General features: G+C 35.5%; 2 protein-coding genes across 4 annotated transcripts in view; one reads left to right on the top strand and one right to left on the bottom strand.

Annotated features, from left to right (window-relative positions):
• Positions 1–11,409, top strand: part of LOC106625704 (uncharacterized) — a 38,067-nt gene extending 26,658 nt beyond the window's left edge. For all 3 annotated transcript variants that reach the window (XM_036357671.2, XM_036357670.2, XM_070110478.1), the window contains exons 4-5: positions 10,183–10,292; positions 10,862–11,409. In XM_036357671.2, coding sequence (XP_036213564.1) covers positions 10,183–10,292; positions 10,862–11,068 — 317 coding nt within the window. In that variant the 3' untranslated portion in view covers positions 11,069–11,409. The remainder of the gene's footprint in view (positions 1–10,182; positions 10,293–10,861) is intronic.
• A 1,661-nt stretch (positions 11,410–13,070) lies between these two features.
• Positions 13,071–15,066, bottom strand: LOC138857572 (scaffold attachment factor B1-like). Its single transcript, XM_070110477.1, has one exon. It carries the CDS (start codon positions 14,746–14,748, stop codon positions 14,185–14,187), a length of 564 nt encoding a protein of 187 aa, XP_069966578.1. The 5' UTR covers positions 14,749–15,066; the 3' UTR covers positions 13,071–14,184.
• Between the last annotated feature and the right edge of the window lie 5,755 nt (positions 15,067–20,821).

Raw genomic sequence — 20,821 nt, 5'->3', positions numbered from 1 at the left:
TGTGTTCGAATACTTCAATTAACGCTCCAATTATTTCTGAAGAAGACGTCCTATTTAATTTAAATAAGTTAAAACCATCTTTTAGTTATGGCCCAGACATGATACCCTCATGCTTCCTAAAAAATAGTGCCAAATATATTTACCTGCCTTTGACAAGGATATTTAATTCCTCTCTTAAACACGGTATATTTCCTGCAATATGGAAACAGTCTTTTATAATCCCTTTGCATAAAAGTGGATTTAGATCCAACATTGAAAACTACAGAGGTATCGCAAAACTATCAGTTATACCTAAACTTTTTGAAGCTATCATCACTGACCATATAACCTTTTCGGTTTCTCCGTTAATTTCCTCATCTCAGCATGGATTTCGTAAAGGGAATTCGACTATAACAAACTTATTGAATTTGTAAACCATGTATCATTGGGTTTTAGGGAACATAAGCATACGAATGTTATATACACAGACTTTAGCAAAGCTTTCGATAAAGTAAATATCTCGATTCTCATACATAAACTTGATCTGCTGGGCTTTCAGCCAAGATTCCTTCAATGGGTATCTTCCTATCTTTATAATAGAACACAACGAGTGATATTTGAGGATACACCTTCAGATACAATTAATGTTTCTTCAGGTGTTCCGCAAGGTAGTCATCTTGGCCCGATTCTGTTCCTGTTGTTTATTAACGATATCTCTTCAGTAATAGAATTCTCAAAAATTTTATTATACGCTGACGACGTAAAGCTTTTTAAATCATACACTTCAACTGAGGAAAGGTGTCTGTTGCAAACAGACTTAAACAATTTGGTTGCATGGTGTGATAGAAATGATTTGCCATTGAATCTCAATAAATGTAAGACGATGTGCTTTTCCTGTGCACTCCTCTTCTTATGTAATAAAATACCATATTCTAGAACAAGTTTTTAACTATGTTGATTTGGGAGTTAATATTGACCCTAAGCTTAATTTCAGTCTTCATATTGATACCATGGTCTTGAAAGCAAAAGCTGTCCTCAGTTTTGTTAAACGTCCTTCTAAAGAATTTAGAGATCCGTATATTACTAAAACACTTTATACAACTTTGGTTAGACTTATATTGGAATATGGCTCTGTGGTATGGAACCCTAGCTACCAAATCCATTCTGACAAGTTAGAGTCGGTTCAAAAACAATTTTTACTTTTCGCCTTAGCGCATTTCCGATGGGATGCTAGGGTAAGTCTACCTCCATACACTAGTCGTTTAAAACTTATTAATCTACCTACACTTTCTAGTCGTAGGGAAATTCTTGGCATAATATTCTTAGTGAAACTTTTGAATGGAACTGTTTGCAGTTCTTTTCTCCTGTCGGAAATTTAATTTAATATCCCGGTTCGCCTTTCGAGGCAGTTTACACCTTTACTGCTAAAATCCTGTAAATCAAATTTTGAACTAAACGAGCCATTCCGCCGTATATGTCATGATTTTAATTCTCATTCCAGCACATTTGACTTATCTGACTCACTTTTCAAAATTAAAAAGACTTTATTGTTTTCTCTTAATAAATGAAAATATAACAATTTATTATATTGTAACTTTAGATCTTAGTTGTTGAAATTTTTGTTTCTGAAGCTGAGCAGTTTTAGATCTCAACACTTAAAAAACTCTCTTGCCTTTTCTGACTCGGCTAATTCCGCACGTATGCGGATTGCGCCCCTCGCGTCGGTTGGGCGGGAGGAGGGTAATCGTTGGGTTTATTATTATTTATTAAATGTTGAATTCCTTCGCAACATTTTTATACTTTCGCAACAGGTTGCAACAGAGTATAGTTTTGTTCACCAAACGGTTGTTTGCATCACCTAAAACTAATCGAGATATGTAGATAAAGATTTCTACATACAAATATTTCTTTTATTATTTGGTGATAATCAGTGGATAAGTATATTCTGTCAGCCATCATGTTGAACTTATAACAAAACATACCAGACAACAATGTACAACAGTTTCTTAGAGTGATGGACTTTGTACAGAGCAAAAATATCTTTCTAGAAAAAATCGCGTGAGATAAATATTAGTAGTGTAGACTCCCTCGGTTAAAATGCTATTATCTATTATTTCAGTTTTGCCACACATTTTAATAAGAAGGTCATGAGGTGAACTGTAAACTCAAGAAAATTACATTTAAGTACTTTTTGGGATTAGATATTAAGACAGAAAGAAGAAAATCTACATACCTGATCTACATATGTGTGTACCATACTTAATTATAATACAATAACCTTGTTAACTTAGCCTTCATGAGCAGACCTTCCAAATAGGTACCATATATTCCTGTTTTAAAAAGCGTTAGACAAAAGCAATTTACGGAGGGGTTTTCCGAGCACTTTATTTCAATACAATGAAAAAAACAACTAATTTCTAAAATATAAATATAACTAAATAATCTGTAGTATTATGTTAGTGAGTATCTAAGTAATATATAGGTATACAAAAGTACGTAAGCTTTGTGTACAAAAATATACCATAATAAAATTATTATACTCTGCAGCAACATGTTGCAAGAGTATAATAAATATCAGTACACTGTGGTTGTAGTTTCAGTTACACTAGATTTCTTGACCAGCAAAGTGCTGTAATCAAACTAATTTCAGTGTATTAGTTATATACAGTGTCAAGCAAAACCGTATTATATATATACAGTGGCGAACAAACACATATACATATGTGCACCAGTATACCATAGTGCCTATACACCGAACAGGAAAGGAATCATAGCGAGGATTCAATTAGTGTAAAAGTGAAAGAGAGCAGCACCTAGGATGCAACTTTTCAGACCCGGACGGATTTATTTTATTAATTATGCCTAGATTAAGTAGAAAATCTGTATTACTAAGTTGTCTTCAGAATAGAAGACGTATGAGAGTTTTTCGTGCAAACTCTTTATATAGAGATAGTGAGCAGTCACAAGATACTGTAAGTCACGCTAATCGTAGATTAGATTCCGATGTACGTCTGTCCGAACAAATTATCAATACAAATCAACATAGAACTAGGCGGGAAATATCGAGGTACAGTCTTTTGAACACAATTTACATACTGTTCAACATAGGGCAAGACATCTAAATCCCCAAATCCGCTCTGAAGAGCAAATAAGAAATACTCGAGGTCATAGATCTCGCCGCGAAGACCCCGAGGTTCGATCTGTTGAGCAAGGTGTAAATACTGTTCCACATAGAACAAGGCGGCAAGATCCACAAATTTGCTCTGAAGAGCAAATAAGAAATACTTGAGGTCATAGATCACGGCGCGAAGACCCCGAGGTTCGATCTGATGAGCAAATGAGGAATACTCGAGGTCATAGATCTCGGCGCGAAGACCCCGAGGTTCGATCTGATGAGCAAATGAGAAATACTCGAGGACATAGATTTCGGCGCGAAGACCTCGAGGTTCGATCTGTTGAGCAAATGAGAAATACTGTTCAACATAAAACAAGAGCAAATAAGAAATACTCATAGAGAATTTCGCGCAAGAAATCCTGAGTATAGGTATTTAGAGCGGATTCGTGATCAAAGGCAAAGAGAACATGCAAGAAGAAATCCTGATATAAGGAGAGAGGAGCGTGATAGAGAAACACAACGTCGACAGCTTAGTGGGAGGGGTATGAGGGAAGAAATTTTGAATCAGAGACGTCTTAGACAAAGTCAAGTTCGCCTTTGTAGAGATAACCCGGTCAATAGGCAAATTGAAAAGAAAGACAGTCCCAATGAATCCGATTAACGAGAGAAAATAATATTATAGAAAATGATTACAGTGGCAAATTAAACAGATTTCCAAAATATAAATTAGGGCCCTACTGAAATATGTATTTTCTGCGGCGGATTATGGTTTTCACACCAAGTTCGCAAATTAAAATTCGAAACTATTGCGCAAGGTCATCCGATTGCTGCATCCGCCTTCTATTTAATGCAAAAACTTCCTTCGGATGGAAATTACAATTTTTGTGCTACTTGCAAAAATGCGATTGTTAAAAAGAACGTTCTAAAAATATGTTTAGCTAACGGTCTAGACTTTCCTGAAATACCGGATTGTTTGAAAGATTTAACTCCAATTGAAGAACGTCTGGTAATGCCTAGATTGCCTTTTATGACAATCCGTCCTTTAGGATATCAAGGTCAGAGTTCTCTCAAAGGTGCTGTTGTTAATATATCAATTTCTGTTAACAATATTGTGACATCTCCACCAAGGTCCTGTGATGAGGCTCATGTGATACAAATTTTCTTAAGAAGGCGTTTGGAGTACAATCATGATTACATGATCGATACCATACGCCCCGCAAAGATTATGGAAGCTTTGCAATTCTTAGTGAATACCCTCCTGTATCGTGAGCACAATATACATATTAATGAGAACTGGATTTCAGAATTTAATAACCAAGTAGAAGTTCCGCCTGTTGAGAGGATTCCTGATTGGTTCAATCTTTTCATGCGGCACAAATTTTTCATGTTAATTCCTCAGGTAATAATATTCACATGGGTCTTTCACCTTCCGAGCTAAACCCAGGCGGTCAAGAAACTCTTTTGGACAATATTCCTATAGAAATCTTGGACTATAACAGTTTAGTCATAGCGCCAGGTGAAGGACAAAGACCAATTGACATAATTCAAGACAATAATTCAGAAGAGTTGTCATTTGGAACAATATACGCTGGGCAGAAACGTACGTGCTCTTAAACATATAGCAAAACAATACGTTCTGAAATTCGCCGTTTTGACAGAAGAGCGTGTATCATTCCAAAGTTGTTCTATGATTACAAAAAATTAGAACTGCTACAAATTTAGAATAGTACATCCATTTGCCTTAGAAAGTTTTCAGGCCGCAACCAAGTTACGGCCCAAAATCTATTAAACGAAAACTTTGTTCAAAACTTGATTCAACACGATGATGATCACAAGGTTTTGAAAGGCGTTAAATCCTCTTCTGCGCACTGGCAAGCTGTGAAGAAAAAGGCAATCGCTATGATTCGTCAATTTGGGCTTCCAACCTTCTTTATCACTTTATCGGCTGCAGAATCTCAGTGGGTGGAGCTTTTTGTCATCCTCTCTAAAACTGTTGATTCTAAAGATATTTTGGAAGAGAAAGCCAATAGTTTAACAACCCGAGATAGATATCGCTTAATTCGGTCAGACCCGGTTACTTGTGCTAGATATTTTGACTACCGCTATCGGTAAATTCTTAAGCTTTTTAAAGATAATGCCGGCATTTGTGGAGAGCATTTTGTCACAAATTTCTACTGGAGAGTGGAGTTTCAACAGAGTTTTGTCGTTTTGGTATACCATATCCACCAATGCCTTCAACGCAAATACTCTTACCTCTTACAGAAACAAGTCAAAACTCAGAAAGACACAAGGAAAACTTTTTCAAAATTCAAAACGTTTTAAATATAAATATGACTACAGAAGACATTTCTAATTTAAGAGATTTTGAACATTTTCTCTCTGATAGTAGAATAAATATGTATTTTGATGACTAGTTGTTAGCCCTTAGATCAAATTTAACAAAACCTAAAATTTTCTTAAAAGAAAATTGCTGGATCGTTTTATAAACGCTTAACATCCTCTGATTTTGGAACTCCATAGAGCAAATATGGATATCCAATATATACTGGATGCATATGCTTGCTGTTCATATATAATTAATTATATTAACAAGTCTAGCAGGGGAGTTTCTAGGCTTTTAAATGAAGCTATATCAGAGGTAAATGCTGGAAATTATACTGCTAAGCAAAACCTTAAACATACAGGTCACAAATTTATATCAGGCACAGAAGTATCTGCACAAGAAGCAGTATATTGCTGCATTGGGCTCCATCTTTCGCAAGCAAGTAATGCAGAAATATTTATAAATACCTCTCGACCTGGGGAACGTGTTCGAATGGTGAAACCTAGAGCAGAACTTTAGAACCTTCCTTCAGGTTCGACTGAAATATTCGTAGCCGGTATTTCAGACCGTTATGTTCAAAGATCCGATCAGTTAGAAACTCTTTGTTTAGCTGATTTTGCATCTATGTATATGTTAAATCTAGTAGTAAAGCACAAGACAGTGATCTTGAAGAAGAAGAGAGGGAAAACGATAATTTACCAGAAAGCGGGGTTGTCATACCTCTTAAAGACGGTAGCGGTTTTGTTAAGAAACGTATCAAACCTTGTATTATTCGGTATAAAAGATTTAACCCAGATTTGGCCAGAGTTGAGTATTTCCGGATATAACAATTCGTATTCTAATTGAGGAAAATCAAAGAAAATATGATGTTTTTGAGCAAAGAGAATTTGAAAATGTTCTAGAAAGTCTTTATAATGAAATAGATTTAGAGGAAGGTGCGCAAAATGAACTACCTATAGTGGAAAATGAGTTCAGAGTGTTGGCACTTCCAGAAATAAATCCAAATATAAATTTGCTGGACTTGCATGGTGAAGATTCAACAGATAATGGCACTGAATCTGATTGCAATATTAGACTTATTAAACAATCCCCTTTAATTCCAGTTGAGAAATTATTTTCTTTTGTTCAAAGTCTAAGCAAAGAACCTATTTGACACATTTGACGCACCAGTTAAAACCAAATCGCCCATTTTATGAGTTCATTGGCGGCGGTGCAGGTGTAGGAAAGAGTAGTTTGATATCTGCAATATATCAAGCACTTAACCATCGTTACAATTCTACACCTGGATCCAATCCAAGTTCCTTAAAAGTTCTTCTTTGCGCATCTACGGGTAAAGCAGCATATCGAAATAGGTGGAATGACCCTTCATTCAATATTCTCTTTACCTGTTAATCAGTTGAATAGAAAGTTGAGGCCACTTAGCAATGACACAGTTAATTCATTTTATTTCAGACTTATCGACTTAAAATTAATCATAATTGATGAAATATCGATGGTAGGTGCTCGTATGTTTAGCTCTGTTGATGCGAGATTAAAACAAATTTTCAAAGCAGACAGCCCCTTCGGTATACCGATCATCGTGTTTGGTGATTTGAAACAACTCTCACCTGTTGGAGATAAATGGATATTCTCTCTTAATCCCAATGATGCATACAGCACTTTTGTTGGTTTCCCTTTGTCGAAGTTATTTAAATACTTTAAATTAACAGAAATAATGAGACAACGGGAGGATGAGACCTTTGCAATTGCATTAAACCATATGGCATCTGGTACTATGACAAATGAGCACATATCACTCATTGAAACTCCTGTAGTTAATTTCGAAGAAGTTCCCGATGATGCCATACATTTATTTTGGTCCAATGAAGAGACAAATAATTTCAATGCCCTTAAGCTCAGTCGAATCCCAACTGAAGCTATCCTTTCAATTGCAAAAGACTCAGTTAAAGGAATTGGTGAAAATGAGAATATTTTGGAAAGAGTTAAACTTTTCAAAACTTCTGAAACGCAAGGACTGCCCTATTAATTGACACTAATAACATCCGCCAAATATATGATTACAGTGAATATAAACACGTGTGATGGCTTGGTTAATGGGGCAGCTGGACAACTTATGCAATTGATTTCCAATGTTCCTTTCCAACAATCCTGTGGATTAAATTTTTGGAACCTTCTGTTGGTTTGATAGCACCATCAAAAAAGCCTCATCCTCTAGAAAGTTCTTGGACACCAATTGAAAAAGTTTTAAAATCTTTTCAATATAAAAGAAATGAACATATTTCAATTGAAAGAAATCAGTTTCCAGTTGTTCCGGCTGAGGGAATAACTATTCATAAAAATCAGGGTGCCACATATAATAAAGTTGTAGTTCATACTCGACCCAGAACGCCTAGAGCTTCAATATATGTCGCTTACAGTCGAGCTACTACTGCAGAAGGTTTATTCATCATAGGAAATTTTATTCCTCCTAACAAATTTTTTGAATCGGATCCTGTATTTAAGGAACTGAGGGAATTGAACACAAATAAAGCTCTGACAACAAGTTTCAGTTTTATGAATTCCCGAACATCAGGACATCAAATTTGATTCCATAATGTTCAGAGTCTTCATGCTCACATTAATGATATAAAAAGCGACTGTTTGATGCTATCTTCAGATATTTTTATTTTGTCATTTAATTGTAGAACTTCAAGAAGTCCGTACTTCTGAGTTGAGCAAACAAAATGTGCTAATTGTTGGAGATGAAATCTGCTCGAATAAAAAAACTTTGGTTCCGTGCTTGGTGTAGAATATTCAACTATACCTGCCGGTACACAAATTGATTAGGCATTTTCAAACATGGATCCTTCCCATGTTAATGCAACTACTTTTGAGACAGTACACAGCTATCATGACAGTATTTGTGTCTCTATTTCCAACTAAAGTTTTCAGACTTATTGCAATAGTTCTTCATATTGTTTTTTTTCAAATATATATTAAGAAATGGTATAGCAATTTTGACAGTAGTTTTTAAGACAATTTTAAGAAAAATATGTAAATAATCTAATTAAGAATATTTAAATTATATGTATAATTTGTTATTATATAAGACATTATTGTATTATATAAATATATGAGAGAAATTAAATAGTATAAGGAGAAAATAAATATAATTTGAATATATGTATAAGAATCTATATGAGAGAAATTAAATAGTATAAGGAGAAAATAAATATAATTTGGATATATGTATAAGAATCTATATAAAAATTTATGTTTAATATTGTAAATATTATATACAAATTAATATAATAATATAATTTTTAAAGTTGTTAATATTTATTTTTTTTAAGCTAAACATGTATAATAATATCGATAAAATAAATAAAAAATGTTATTCATTGTCAAAAAGGATTTATTTTCATACTCCTCAATACAGTTGTAATGCATTCTATATAAAATAAATTATAAGCGTATGCAACAAAACACAAGAACGATTGCTATAATTATTAAAATATATAAAGAAATCTCAAACGTGTATACCATTTGACTATGCGAGAGTATAAAATGTTCGGTTGCATCCGAACTTAGCCCTTTCTTACTTTTTATACTCTCGCAACCTGTTGCTACACCTAGAACTAATCGAGTTAGATATAGGGTTATATATATATAAATGATCAGGATGAAGAGACGAGTTAAAATCCGAGTGACTGTCTGTCCGTCTGTGCAAGCTGTAACTTGAGTAAAAATTGAGATATCTTTATGAAACTTGGTACACATGTTTCTTGATACTGTAAGACGGTTCGTGTTGCAGATGGGCGTAATCGGACCACTGCCACGAAAAAATAAAAACAATTCACTGGGAAGAAATGTTTTTAGCCTCTTTATCGACGGTGTGAAAATGGGTAAAATCGGGTGACAACCCCCGACATATAACGGTACTGTTAAAAACTACTAAAAGCGCGATAAATCAAGCACTAAACAAGCCAGAGACATTAAATTTTTATTTCTGGGATGGTATGAGATGACTTTATAGGAACCACGTTCAAAATTAGTCAGTGGGCGTGGCCCCGCCCACTTTTAGGTGAAAACCCATATCTTGGGATCTGCATAACCGATTTTAACCAAATTCGATACATAATATTCTTCTCATATTTCTATATTATAGTACGAAAATGGGCGAAATCGGATTGCATCCACGCCTATTTCCCATATAACAGCATTTTAAATTCCATCTGATGTTTTCACTTTCCAGTATGCAAATCAAGCAACAATGATTATATCGGCGTAAAACTTTGCGTGAATAATACGTTTAAAGTATGCCACTTTATGACCAAAAATTGTCTAAATCGAATCAGTTTGTCCAACTGTACTGAATATGTGGACCCCAGTGCCAATAGCTGACTTTTTACCGAAAATATCGGTCAACATAGAACAAGGCGGCAAGATCCACAAAGAAATCTAAAACGAGTATACCATTTGACTTTGTGAGAGTATAAAATGTTCGGTTACATCCGAACTTAGCCCTTCCTTACTTGTTTATTTATATTTTTAACATAGTGGTAAGAAACATCTGGATTGACCTCCAGAAAGATTCATACGAAACAACGATTAATAGAGGAAATTGTTAATTTGTACACTATATTTATTTCGTGGACTGTATTACTATTTTATTTATAGAAGAAAAATTATTCACAATTATTGATAACAAATATATGGTATATCAAATACAAAATAAAGTAATGTTGTTTTAGCAAGTTTTATTTTATTTTTATTTATTTTGTAGGTGGAAAACCCATAACACCAACAGAAGAGGACATTATTAGAAATGGCGAATCAAAACATAAAGATAAACACAGCAATACTATAATAGAAGAGATTTCTGATCAAATAAAGGTAAATTTTATACATTTACCACACGTTAGTTGAAAATTGTACATTCGAACTCGATGTTTTTGCTAAGATATTGCACTTTTTTTAAATGCTCCTACACTTGCTAAATGTCCCGTTTTTATTTCAAAAAACACGTTGTGAAATAGAACTGTAGACACACTTTTTCTTTTATATTTTGCTCGTCCAATTCGATCCAAGTTTGGTTGATGACATTCTCATAAACTCTTGCTTCACTACTCTTATAACGCAAATGTAAATTTTATCAATAAAGATATCGAAACGAAATTAATCACTAATATCTAGTAATTATTTTCAAAATATTTACAAAATCGATTTATTCATCAATCAAATAATTTAACAATCTCTAAATATCTCGGCTGCGAGTTTTCGGAGTTCTGATTTATAAATATTCCAGCCATCAAAATGTGTCTGACTCTACAGTCTGCACCTGTTTAACGAAAAGCTGGATTCCAGCGATTTACATAATATGTTCAATTCTATGAATTAGCGCCAGGACTGCACAATTTTAATGAATATAAATTTATAAAAATATTTTTTCTTTTATCTCGTAGGTTACTCAAAGTCAAGCGGCACAAAATGGAACAAAATCAAGTAGTGTACAAGCTCTTGGTGCTGCAAAGCCTCCAATAACTACAGATAATAATGGAGCATCTTCGGCTCAAGTCTCAAAAAAAATAGTACCTGGTCCATCTTCGGCTAGTCATATCATAATTGACGAAAAGAAAAACGCAAAGAAGGGGTGCTGCTCAATACAATAAATACATGCTTTCGGTCTATACAGTCATTCTCAATGATATCTTTTAAATATTGCACTTGTTGATTAGATATTTAATGTATTTCAGGAAAGCTTAAATTTACGCCGTGAGAGCTATAACGCATTCGAGTATATATTTATTTTTTGTTTTTGGTAATTGCACATCACAAGTTATACCAGTCGTATCATTATAAAAGTATTAATGTACACACTTTTATAAAAATGAACATTTAGCATAAACGAATCGTGTGTAATCGATTGTAGTAATATGATTGTCCGGTATTATGTTAAGGTATTTATTTAACACAAATAAATAATAAACGCCTAATTAATGCTTATAAACTATTTGATGCAATATTTTTCCAACAAGTTAATTTATTCTAACTGCCAATAATGAGTGCCTTTCGCATCAATGGAAAAATCGATTTTAAAATATATAAATTTTAATCTGTATTAGGTAATATATATATTATAACTTTAGCGAATTTTTTTTATAGTATTTTCCACAACTTGCATCAGCATTCTGCATTTATTTCTTGTTTACAACTTTTAAGAGAGCATCCGAACATTTGAGTTTTTTACAAATAGATGTTTATAAATGAAAACATTTACTTTATTTTACTATGCATTATATATTTATATAAATTCAGGTGAGAATCTGATATATATTTTTTAATTTAATTTAATTCGTAAAATTTCGTAGCTTACAATACCACGATCAGTAGAATATTTTTGCCCAAAATAAAAATTTAATTTTACTTAACCTTAAATTGTTGTACAAAGAAAAATAATTAGCTGCCAACCAAAACGCAATAATGAAAATCCTATATATAATATTTTGACGTTGTAGGTTTAATCTGCTACATGTCGCACACATTACACAGAAAACCGCAGGAAAGGACCAGCGTTTTGTTAAATGAAACCTAGTGCAATATTTTTACGAAGAATAAATTAAAGAGTATACTAAAACGCTTTGAATAGACTTGTTAAAGTATACGAGGTGTAAAATGAATTTGTGAAAATGAAATAGTAATTTTGAATGGGAAAGTAAAAATTATTCAGAGTATCGACCATTGCTTTTAACACACATTTCTGGTAATTTGTGGATACCATGCGAGTAGAAATGTTCGTAATATGAAGCAAACCAATCAGACGCCCAATGCGTATCCCATCGATGAATACAAATCGTAATCGGAAGGAGCCAAGTCTGGTGAATACGTCGGGTGAGGTAGCAGCTCCCAGCCAAGTACTTTGATTATATCCTGAACCGATTTTTCTTTGTAAGCAGGTGCATTGTCGTATAACAAAATTACTTTGCGTGTCTTCTGCTATATTCTGGTCGTTTTTCGATCTATGTGTGGTTCAAATTAATCATTTGTTGTCTGTAGCGACTATTGCTACATGATATACCCCACCTTTCTGACCCCACCAAACACAGAGCGTTGTCTTTTTACCGAATCGATCTGTTTTGCAGTCGATTTTATTCGTTTAGGACTCTTAAAATAAATATATTTTTCATCGCCAGAGACAATGAGATTCAAAACTGATTTCTTCCGTGTCTTTGGAGCAAAATTTCACAAGTGTTTTTTCGGTTTTCCATTTATCTTTCATTCAATTCATGTGTCACCCATTTTTCACAGTTTTGGATCTTTCCCAAAGATTCCAAACGTTGTGAATTAGTTTTCTGAGCAACATTTAACATGACTGCCATTTGCTTTTGACTCATCCAATATTGCTTGCAGTTCGGCGTCTTCAAACCTTTTTTGTGGTCTTCCACGTTCTTCATGCAACTCCGCAGCACTTTTCTTCAAATGTAAACAAAAAATTAATGCTTTCCGCAAGTCATCACTTTCCAGTAAAAAATTTGATGTTTCCAACACAATGAAAAAATATGATGTTGTTTTTTCAATGTCTGCAAGGCTATTGAATATTGTAACGGATTTCTCGATAACTCACTCTTGAATTCGATCACTGGATTGTTAAATAAAAGTATCAATTTAATGGCTACACACTTATCTTTATTTCCAATTCCAACAATTTAACACTTATTGCTCGTTATTCGAGCTTACAACTTCTTGCTTATGTCTCAATTGTTCTTATCACGACAACACTCTAACTAGAACTGTGTTTGCTGCACAATCCGGCAGCCCTTATATAGTACATCTGTAACAAAACATTGCTTCTAGAACATTTTGCAACTACGAATTCGCTAACTAGTTGCTTCTGGTAGTTTATCGTTGATTCGATTTTGTTCTATCATCCGTGTTCGTCACATTGCCCTCCACCTAAGTCTGATCGTCCCGATTAGACATATTTGCGATACCAAACACAAAGCTTTTATGTCCCCTATCTCGTCTTCTAGGCTGGTGCTGACATCGTTAGCCGTCCTTCTCTTCTTGGAGTTAATTCCATCCGTTTTCCGGATACTTAGTTTGACTCCTGGACCTTGATCCTTTGACAACCAGTCCAATAAAACCTTTGCTTCAAATTCTCCAAGGATTTTATGTCTCTCAAGAGCCCTCCTCTTGGACATTTGTACTGCACGTTAAGAACATCCGGAATTCCAACCCTTGGAACAACCATAAGTACTCGGAAGGTTTGCCCATTTTCGCTTTTCCACACTCGATGCAAGCAGCCATACACTAACTTTAAACTGCTCCGTTCTGCCCAATACGATTTTGTGACTGGCCTTCCTGTAGTTATTTCTCCAATCGTTGTACATTGGTTCAACTCCACTTCATGTAATGCACCTTCCAATTCTGGATCTTCTTGCAAAGAGTCATCCGTTTCAGGTTCAATTTTATGCTGATCTTCCACCTGTGATGATATACACGCTGCCTGCTCTTCCAACTGTAAGGACACTTGTGCTGGTATCCAAGCTTCTTGCTCTTCTAACTGTGAGGAACCTTTTACTGGTTCACACGCTTCCTCCTTTTCCAACTGTGAGAACACCTGCCCTGACATACGCAGTTCCAGCTCTTTTGACTGTGAGGACCCTTGTACTGGTACACACGCTTCCGACTGTGAGGACACCTGCGCTGGCTTGCGCCCGTTCAGTTCTTCCGACTGCGAAGACACTTGTGCTGGTATATAAGCTTCTTGCTCTTCATACTGTGAAGATCATGGTTCACATGCTTCCTCCTCTTCCAACTGTGAGGATACCTGCGCTGACATATGCACGTCGAGCTCTTTCGGTGTTGACAACTGTGCTGAAAAACTCTCAAAGAAGGATTTCCACTGCGAGGACACCTGCGCTGGCATGTGCCCGTTCAGTTCTTCCGACTGCGAGGACACTTGTGCTAGTATACAAGCTTCTTGCTCTTCATACTGTGAAGACCCTGATTCACACGCTTCCTCCACTTCCAACTGTGAGGATACCTGCGCTGACATATGCACGTCCAGCTCTTTCGATGCTGACAACTGTGCTGAAAAATCCTCAAAGAACGATTCCAACGCAGCACACATAACCTCTACTGAATATTGAGTCACTTCCTTCTCTTGTTTCTTTGTTGTCTCTTCCTCTAATTCCGATTGACAGACATATTCCTCAACATTAATGTTCTTTGTTTCCATGGCTCTTCTTAACCGCCACTGTAATTTGGACTTTACTCCCTTTGTTTCCAAGCCACGTTTTTGCAGCTCCTTTTTCAGTTGTGGAATCTTCAGATCGTTAAACTTGGCCATTTTCAAACAATTCTCTCTTTGGGAATTTATTTGACAATCCCACTTCTGACACCAATTGTAACGGATTTCTCGATAAATCGTCTACCTGTAACTCACTCTTGAGTTCGATCACTAGATTGTTAAATAAAAGTCCCAATTTAATGGCTACACACTTATCTTTATTTCTAATTCCAACAACTTAACACTTATTGCTCGTTATTCGGGCTTACCACTTCTTGCTTATGCCTCAATTGTTCTTATCACGACAACACTCTAACTAGAACTGTGTTTGCTGCACAATCCGGCAGCCTTTATATAGTAAATCTGTAACAAAACATTGCTTCTACAACATTGTGGCAACTACGAATTCGCTAACTAGTTGCTTCTGGCAGTTTATCGTTGATTCGATTTTGTTCTATCATCCGTGTTCGTCACAATATGTTTGACTGATGTCATGCTAACCAAATAGAAAAAAATTAAGGCTCGTTCACAACAAATGTGTGTGTTGGTAAGTAAACACTTTTGTATCTTAGCTCACTTCATACCAGTACACCTGGTACATATATCTTTTATCTACTAAAAAATTCTCTGTATAATAAAATGATAATACGATTAAAATACATTTTTTTTTTTATGATAAAAATTACACAAAATAAAAGCAACAACAGTTAGCATCTTACAGTCGCCGAAAGCGTTAAGAGGGAAATAAGGTTTGTCGCGTATGCTGAGGTTCGATAAATCATTCCTTTGTAACAGCCTCGATGCAGAGTCGCGAAGCTTTTATAGCAAACTCTCTTACATATTTCGGTTACAATTAAATTCTGAAACAATTAAAATGAGCTTGTTTTTGTGCTCGCAATTTTTATACACTTTTTGATGAAAGAGAATTTTGGGCGTATACGATACCATTTTTTATAAAAAATTGAATGTGCATTGATTTATCTTATTTGAATTATTTTCCCATTGTTGCTAAACGCTAAAAAAAACTTTTATTATCAATATGACCAAATCATGAAACCACCAAAACATTTTAGACCGGATTTAAACACATTTTATACAAGCCATGACGACAAATTCAAAATCTTGAAACATAAAATCTCACTGACTCCTTGCGATAGCAGGACAAGTTAGGAGTAGACGCAAGACAATTCCCACACTAGCCGGTTCTACGTTACCGGAATTGATCCAGATTTTATCCGGCCAAGGGCTGTTATTTCGGCGATCTAACCCTGTTTGGATCGAAAAGAGTTAGTTTAAGTTTGTCGTCATTAGAGCAACGCCTAGCAGTAGGGTTGCTCTATCCTCTTGACCCGTGCTGGCATCGAGTCCCTGCTGGGCTCTACACGGTTAGGTGTAACACATGCAATGGATGCCAACGCACTACTGGGCACCTGCCTCAATGGCTGTGCCACCTACACAATGTCCGCACCAGGAAAAGACTTCCACGGCCCTAAGGAGCTCATACAGGCAGCATGACTCCCTGTCTGACCAATCCTTTCCCCAACCTTCATCCCACTCCAATCCTCGTGCAAGAACCACTCAGCAACTCCTGGTTCCTCGCACAATCTGTTCTGTGTGTCAGACCGTAATACACCAGAATGTCACATCAGTCAAGTGCAATTCTTGTGCTGGCTAGTGTCATTTTCTGTCGCGTTCCGACCTGCGCACTACACGTAAGTGGAGTGCGTCGTATGTTGCCCCGTGCTGTAGGAGTCTGCCCCCGCTATCCCATATAGTGGTGTCGCCAAACAACACCACAGTGCGACAACCGCCCATGCGGATATTACAGCTGCAACACCTCACCCTCAGGATCACAACCGGACACTTGAGACAAATGTGACTTGTACAATTTAACTGCAACGGACTCCAGAGTCAGATCGAGGAGATAGTTGCATTTATGAACCGGAAACGCGTATCGATAGCTGTGCTCCAAGAAACCATATTAAACAGCCGCTCAGATCTTCTGACTTGTGTAGGTTTCAACGTTTTACGTAAGGATGCGAGCGAGATAATGGTGGAGGCCTGGCCTTCATACTGCACAACACCGTGCAATATCGTCTAATCGATGTTGACATCGATCGCATTGAGATTATTCTTGAGTGTGAGGGTATAGCTGTTAGGTCAGGCGATGCCGAGTTCGAGATATTTGATACATCATCCCCCCAGTTACATTGTGCCCAACAAGATATCACGCGAATATAGGTGCGCTACTTCGTGGTGAAAACCGTCTGGTGCTAGACGACTTTAATGCTCACCAGGATCCTTGGCACTACTGCCTGTCAAACGATCGTAGGGGAATAGAGCTGGCGGAACAGATTGATTCGACATTCTATTCCTACGGACGTCATCGTTGGCGAGCGTCAATTCCGCAAGGTGATCGCAGGTGCTATTGCTCGCTTCATACCGGCTGGAAAATCGCGGAACTCCGCCCTAATTTCCCTGCCGAAGCAGCTGTATTAGTAAATAAACGCAACACCTTACACCATGCCGATCCCTGTGATCCCCGAATAAGAAATCACAATTTGGAGAAAATGGTATATCAGCATAAGCAGACAAATAGGATAGAGCATCTGAAGTCCTGCAACCTCACTACCGGTGTGAGTAAGCTTTGGACTACTGTCAAAGCCTTGTCTAATCCGAAGAGACATGACGACCGGGTTGAAATTCAATTCGATGGCCATGCCTCCTCGGACCCGAAGAAGTGCGTGAGCTATTTTAGCTGGCAGTTTACACTGCACGGTTCGACTGACAAGGCCAAACGATGTGTTACCCGACGGCTGCGCAAAATGTTAAAAGACCGCGCACTAATTACTTTCGCCGATGGGGAGGTTTAGAGTGCCAATAAAAAGGCTAAGTCGCCCAAATCCATTGGCCCTGACGGAATAAGCATGCTGCTGCTAAAACACCTAGGCCTAGACGGGAGTAAGCTACCTCACCAAAGGCCGCAATTTTACGCCACCGGTTTTCGAGCAAACCATAGCTCAAGAGTTCAATCGAAAATGCAAGCTTACATAGATAATATCGGTATTAGTCTAGTAACAGCTTCCGAATCTGTTTTTTGTGCAGCGTAATAGCGCTAATTTAGGTAAAAATAAATCAAAAAGTTACTTATATTATGCATTTTTTTGGAGTTTTTACTAAATACTAAGACAAATATTTTACCTTGAAATAAAATAAATGATAGAAATATAACAATCACATGATATACATAGTAATATGGTTCAGTTTTTACTTAAAATTGTTTCCATATTTGTTAACTGTGAGACTCAAGGGGAAGATGAAACTAGTGAAAGACTTAAATATATATTGTTTTGGAACGTGCTTATATCATTTGAATGATTGTTTTTTTTTTTTTGTATTCTGGATCTTGTTTACTAATATCATTTCCATCATCTTGTCTACTAATATCACTTCCTTTATTAATTACTAAGTTAATAATAAAGGCACGATTTTCACAACCTTAGGGCCGTTTCCTCAATGTCTGGTTAACCTCTTAACGAGAACTTTATCGGCAACATGTTGAAAAATGTTTTTTTCAATATCTGATTAGCAAAGATCTGTCAGATAAGTTCTGGTAAACTTTATTGAAAGAAGGAGTCTTGGTTAGTTTCCATTGTATAAATCTTATACAATGTTAGTTTCTAACAAGAACATGAAATGACAGCTGTCAGCTGTATAATCTATAAGTATAGACAGAGTTCAGATCATATCATTATTTATTTGCATTTATATATGCATTTTACATACAAAAATAGGGTAGTTACATTTATCCGAAAATAATTTCAATATTCCTTTGAAACCGAGCGCTGCTACAACCATGAAAGGAATTTTAAAATGAAAAGAAATGCCGAATTGAATAGAAGCGAGCTGGTACGGAAATTACACATAGCGTACCACCCAAGTACGAACGGCACGGTTACAGGTTACAGATAACGTTGACAAAATTTTGGGCAACTCTCAGTTTTTATTAGTATTTTTTAATATTTTTAACATTGTTGAAACTGTTAGATTATTTAAGTACTTTCAACGTACTTCGGATTTGATTTTCACGATATGGTACATAACTTTGCGCCCAAGACTGTTAACATGTAAGAATTTTTTTTGTTGTTTAGCAGAGCAGATTCAAAGCTCGTATATGCTTGAAGTATTAGGAAAAATAAATACGGAATAGTAAAATAGGTTGCTAATTATTTTATATTTTTATTAATAATTTTAAATTTATTATTCATTCAATAATTTTTGATTATTCATATTAATAAGTATTGTGACGAACACGGATGATAGAACAAAATCGAATCAACGATAAACTACCAGAAGCAACTAGTTAGCGAATTCGTAGTTGCCAGAATGTTCTAGAAGCAATGTTTTGTTACAGATTTACTATATAAGGGCTGTCAGATTGTGCAGCAAACAAAGTTCTAGCAGAGATAAGGAGATGCCCAACTCGTCTCTCACTGGAAATGAGAGCGCAATTGATAAACGTTAAAACCTACTGAACTCAAGCAACTGTCAAAGTTCAGTAGGTCTGACGTTTAGCAATTGGAAAAAGAGGGACGGCCAGATTAAAATCCTACAGAAAAATATGTAAACAGAGAGATTTGTGCTGCTGTTGAAGATCACTAACAAAAATTAGAAAACAATGAAGATGAAAGAAAACGCGAAATTGAAATGTATGTGATGATATCTTTTGTGATGTCATGCTAAGTGGTATTGATTTTCAATTGAAAATTTTTAAAAACATTTATTAATTGAGAGCTAATACATTTATTCTTTTGATTACGTATTGAAAGTTCAAAGATCAATTGTTTAATAAATCACAAAATCACAAAAAAAAGAGTATAAAAAGTTTCTGCATATGTTTAACGGATACATGTATAATAATATTTAATCTTAATAAATGATGGGTATTTTAATTTAAATTCCCAAAAATTATTATTTTGTACCATCTGGCTACAATGGAAAATGTTATAAAAAACGCTAATTTTGAGGCGCTCTCACACTGGAAAGAGTTGGGCATCCCATTATCCCTGGTTCTAGTTAGAGTGTTGCCGTGTAAAGAGCAATTAAGCTATAAGCAATAAGTTATAAGTTTGCATAGCGAGCAATAAGTGTTAAGTTGTTGGAATTGGAAATAAAGATAAGTGTATAGCATTAAATTGGGACTTTAATTTAACAATCCAGTGATCGAGCTCAAGAGCGAGTTATAACTAGACGATTTATCGAGAAATCCGTTACAGTATTCTTATAATTGAATATATAACATTTATATAAATAATAATTTTTTAATAATTTGTTATTTTATATATTAATATTTATTTTTTAGATAAATTTAGATTGTTTTTGTTGGCGTTTCAGGGAGAAAAACTTTTAATAGTTGGGAACACTGTTGAAGTGTCACACAGCATATCAATCAAAATTCAACAGATTTCTATGTCATGCCCTGCGTTCGGTAATCCAATAAATAAATAATGTATTAAACAGATTCTTTATGTGACGGTTCTCATGTATGGCAATGCTAGGCTATGTATGCATATCCGAGCCTTAAGAATAATATTACGGGAATTTGAGTAGTGCAATTTTGTTTTTGTAATTTTAACACTGCGTGAACTTAAGAAAAGTAAAAAGGGTAAATTTAAGAATAGCATTCCCGAATTAGGGTTTACATTAGTTTGTCTGAATAGGGGAAACTCCCGATTAATAAAATATATACATTTAGTTGTTGCCGACCTATGAATTTTGAGATACTTGCATTTAAAATTTAAAAATTCAACTACTTAAAGTGCGTGTTTCTAAAACTATGTTCGCACCGAATTGAAATCCTCTTGAAAACATAATTTGTGGATTGTGGAACCAAAATCGTTCTGACCGACATTGCGTGTTTTCGATGAGTTTTCATTGACAGTTCCCACATCTATTTGTTTACATATGTTATGTACCCTACAAGTACAGTGACGTTCATCTGATGGGTAATATGACAGTCATAATATCACATAAGCAAACGTATGTGTGTGAGTTTGCATCTCTCCTTAACACATGGGTATTCGGAATTGATTCACTATATATCTATACTGCTCACTCTCATGTCTTTTTCTGA

The sequence above is a fragment of the Bactrocera oleae genome, chromosome 5, assembly GCF_042242935.1.
Source record: "Bactrocera oleae isolate idBacOlea1 chromosome 5, idBacOlea1, whole genome shotgun sequence".
Taxonomy (NCBI): domain Eukaryota; kingdom Metazoa; phylum Arthropoda; class Insecta; order Diptera; family Tephritidae; genus Bactrocera; species Bactrocera oleae.
The sequence above is the reverse complement of the archived record's forward strand: the minus strand, read 5'-3'. Positions and strand labels throughout refer to the sequence as shown.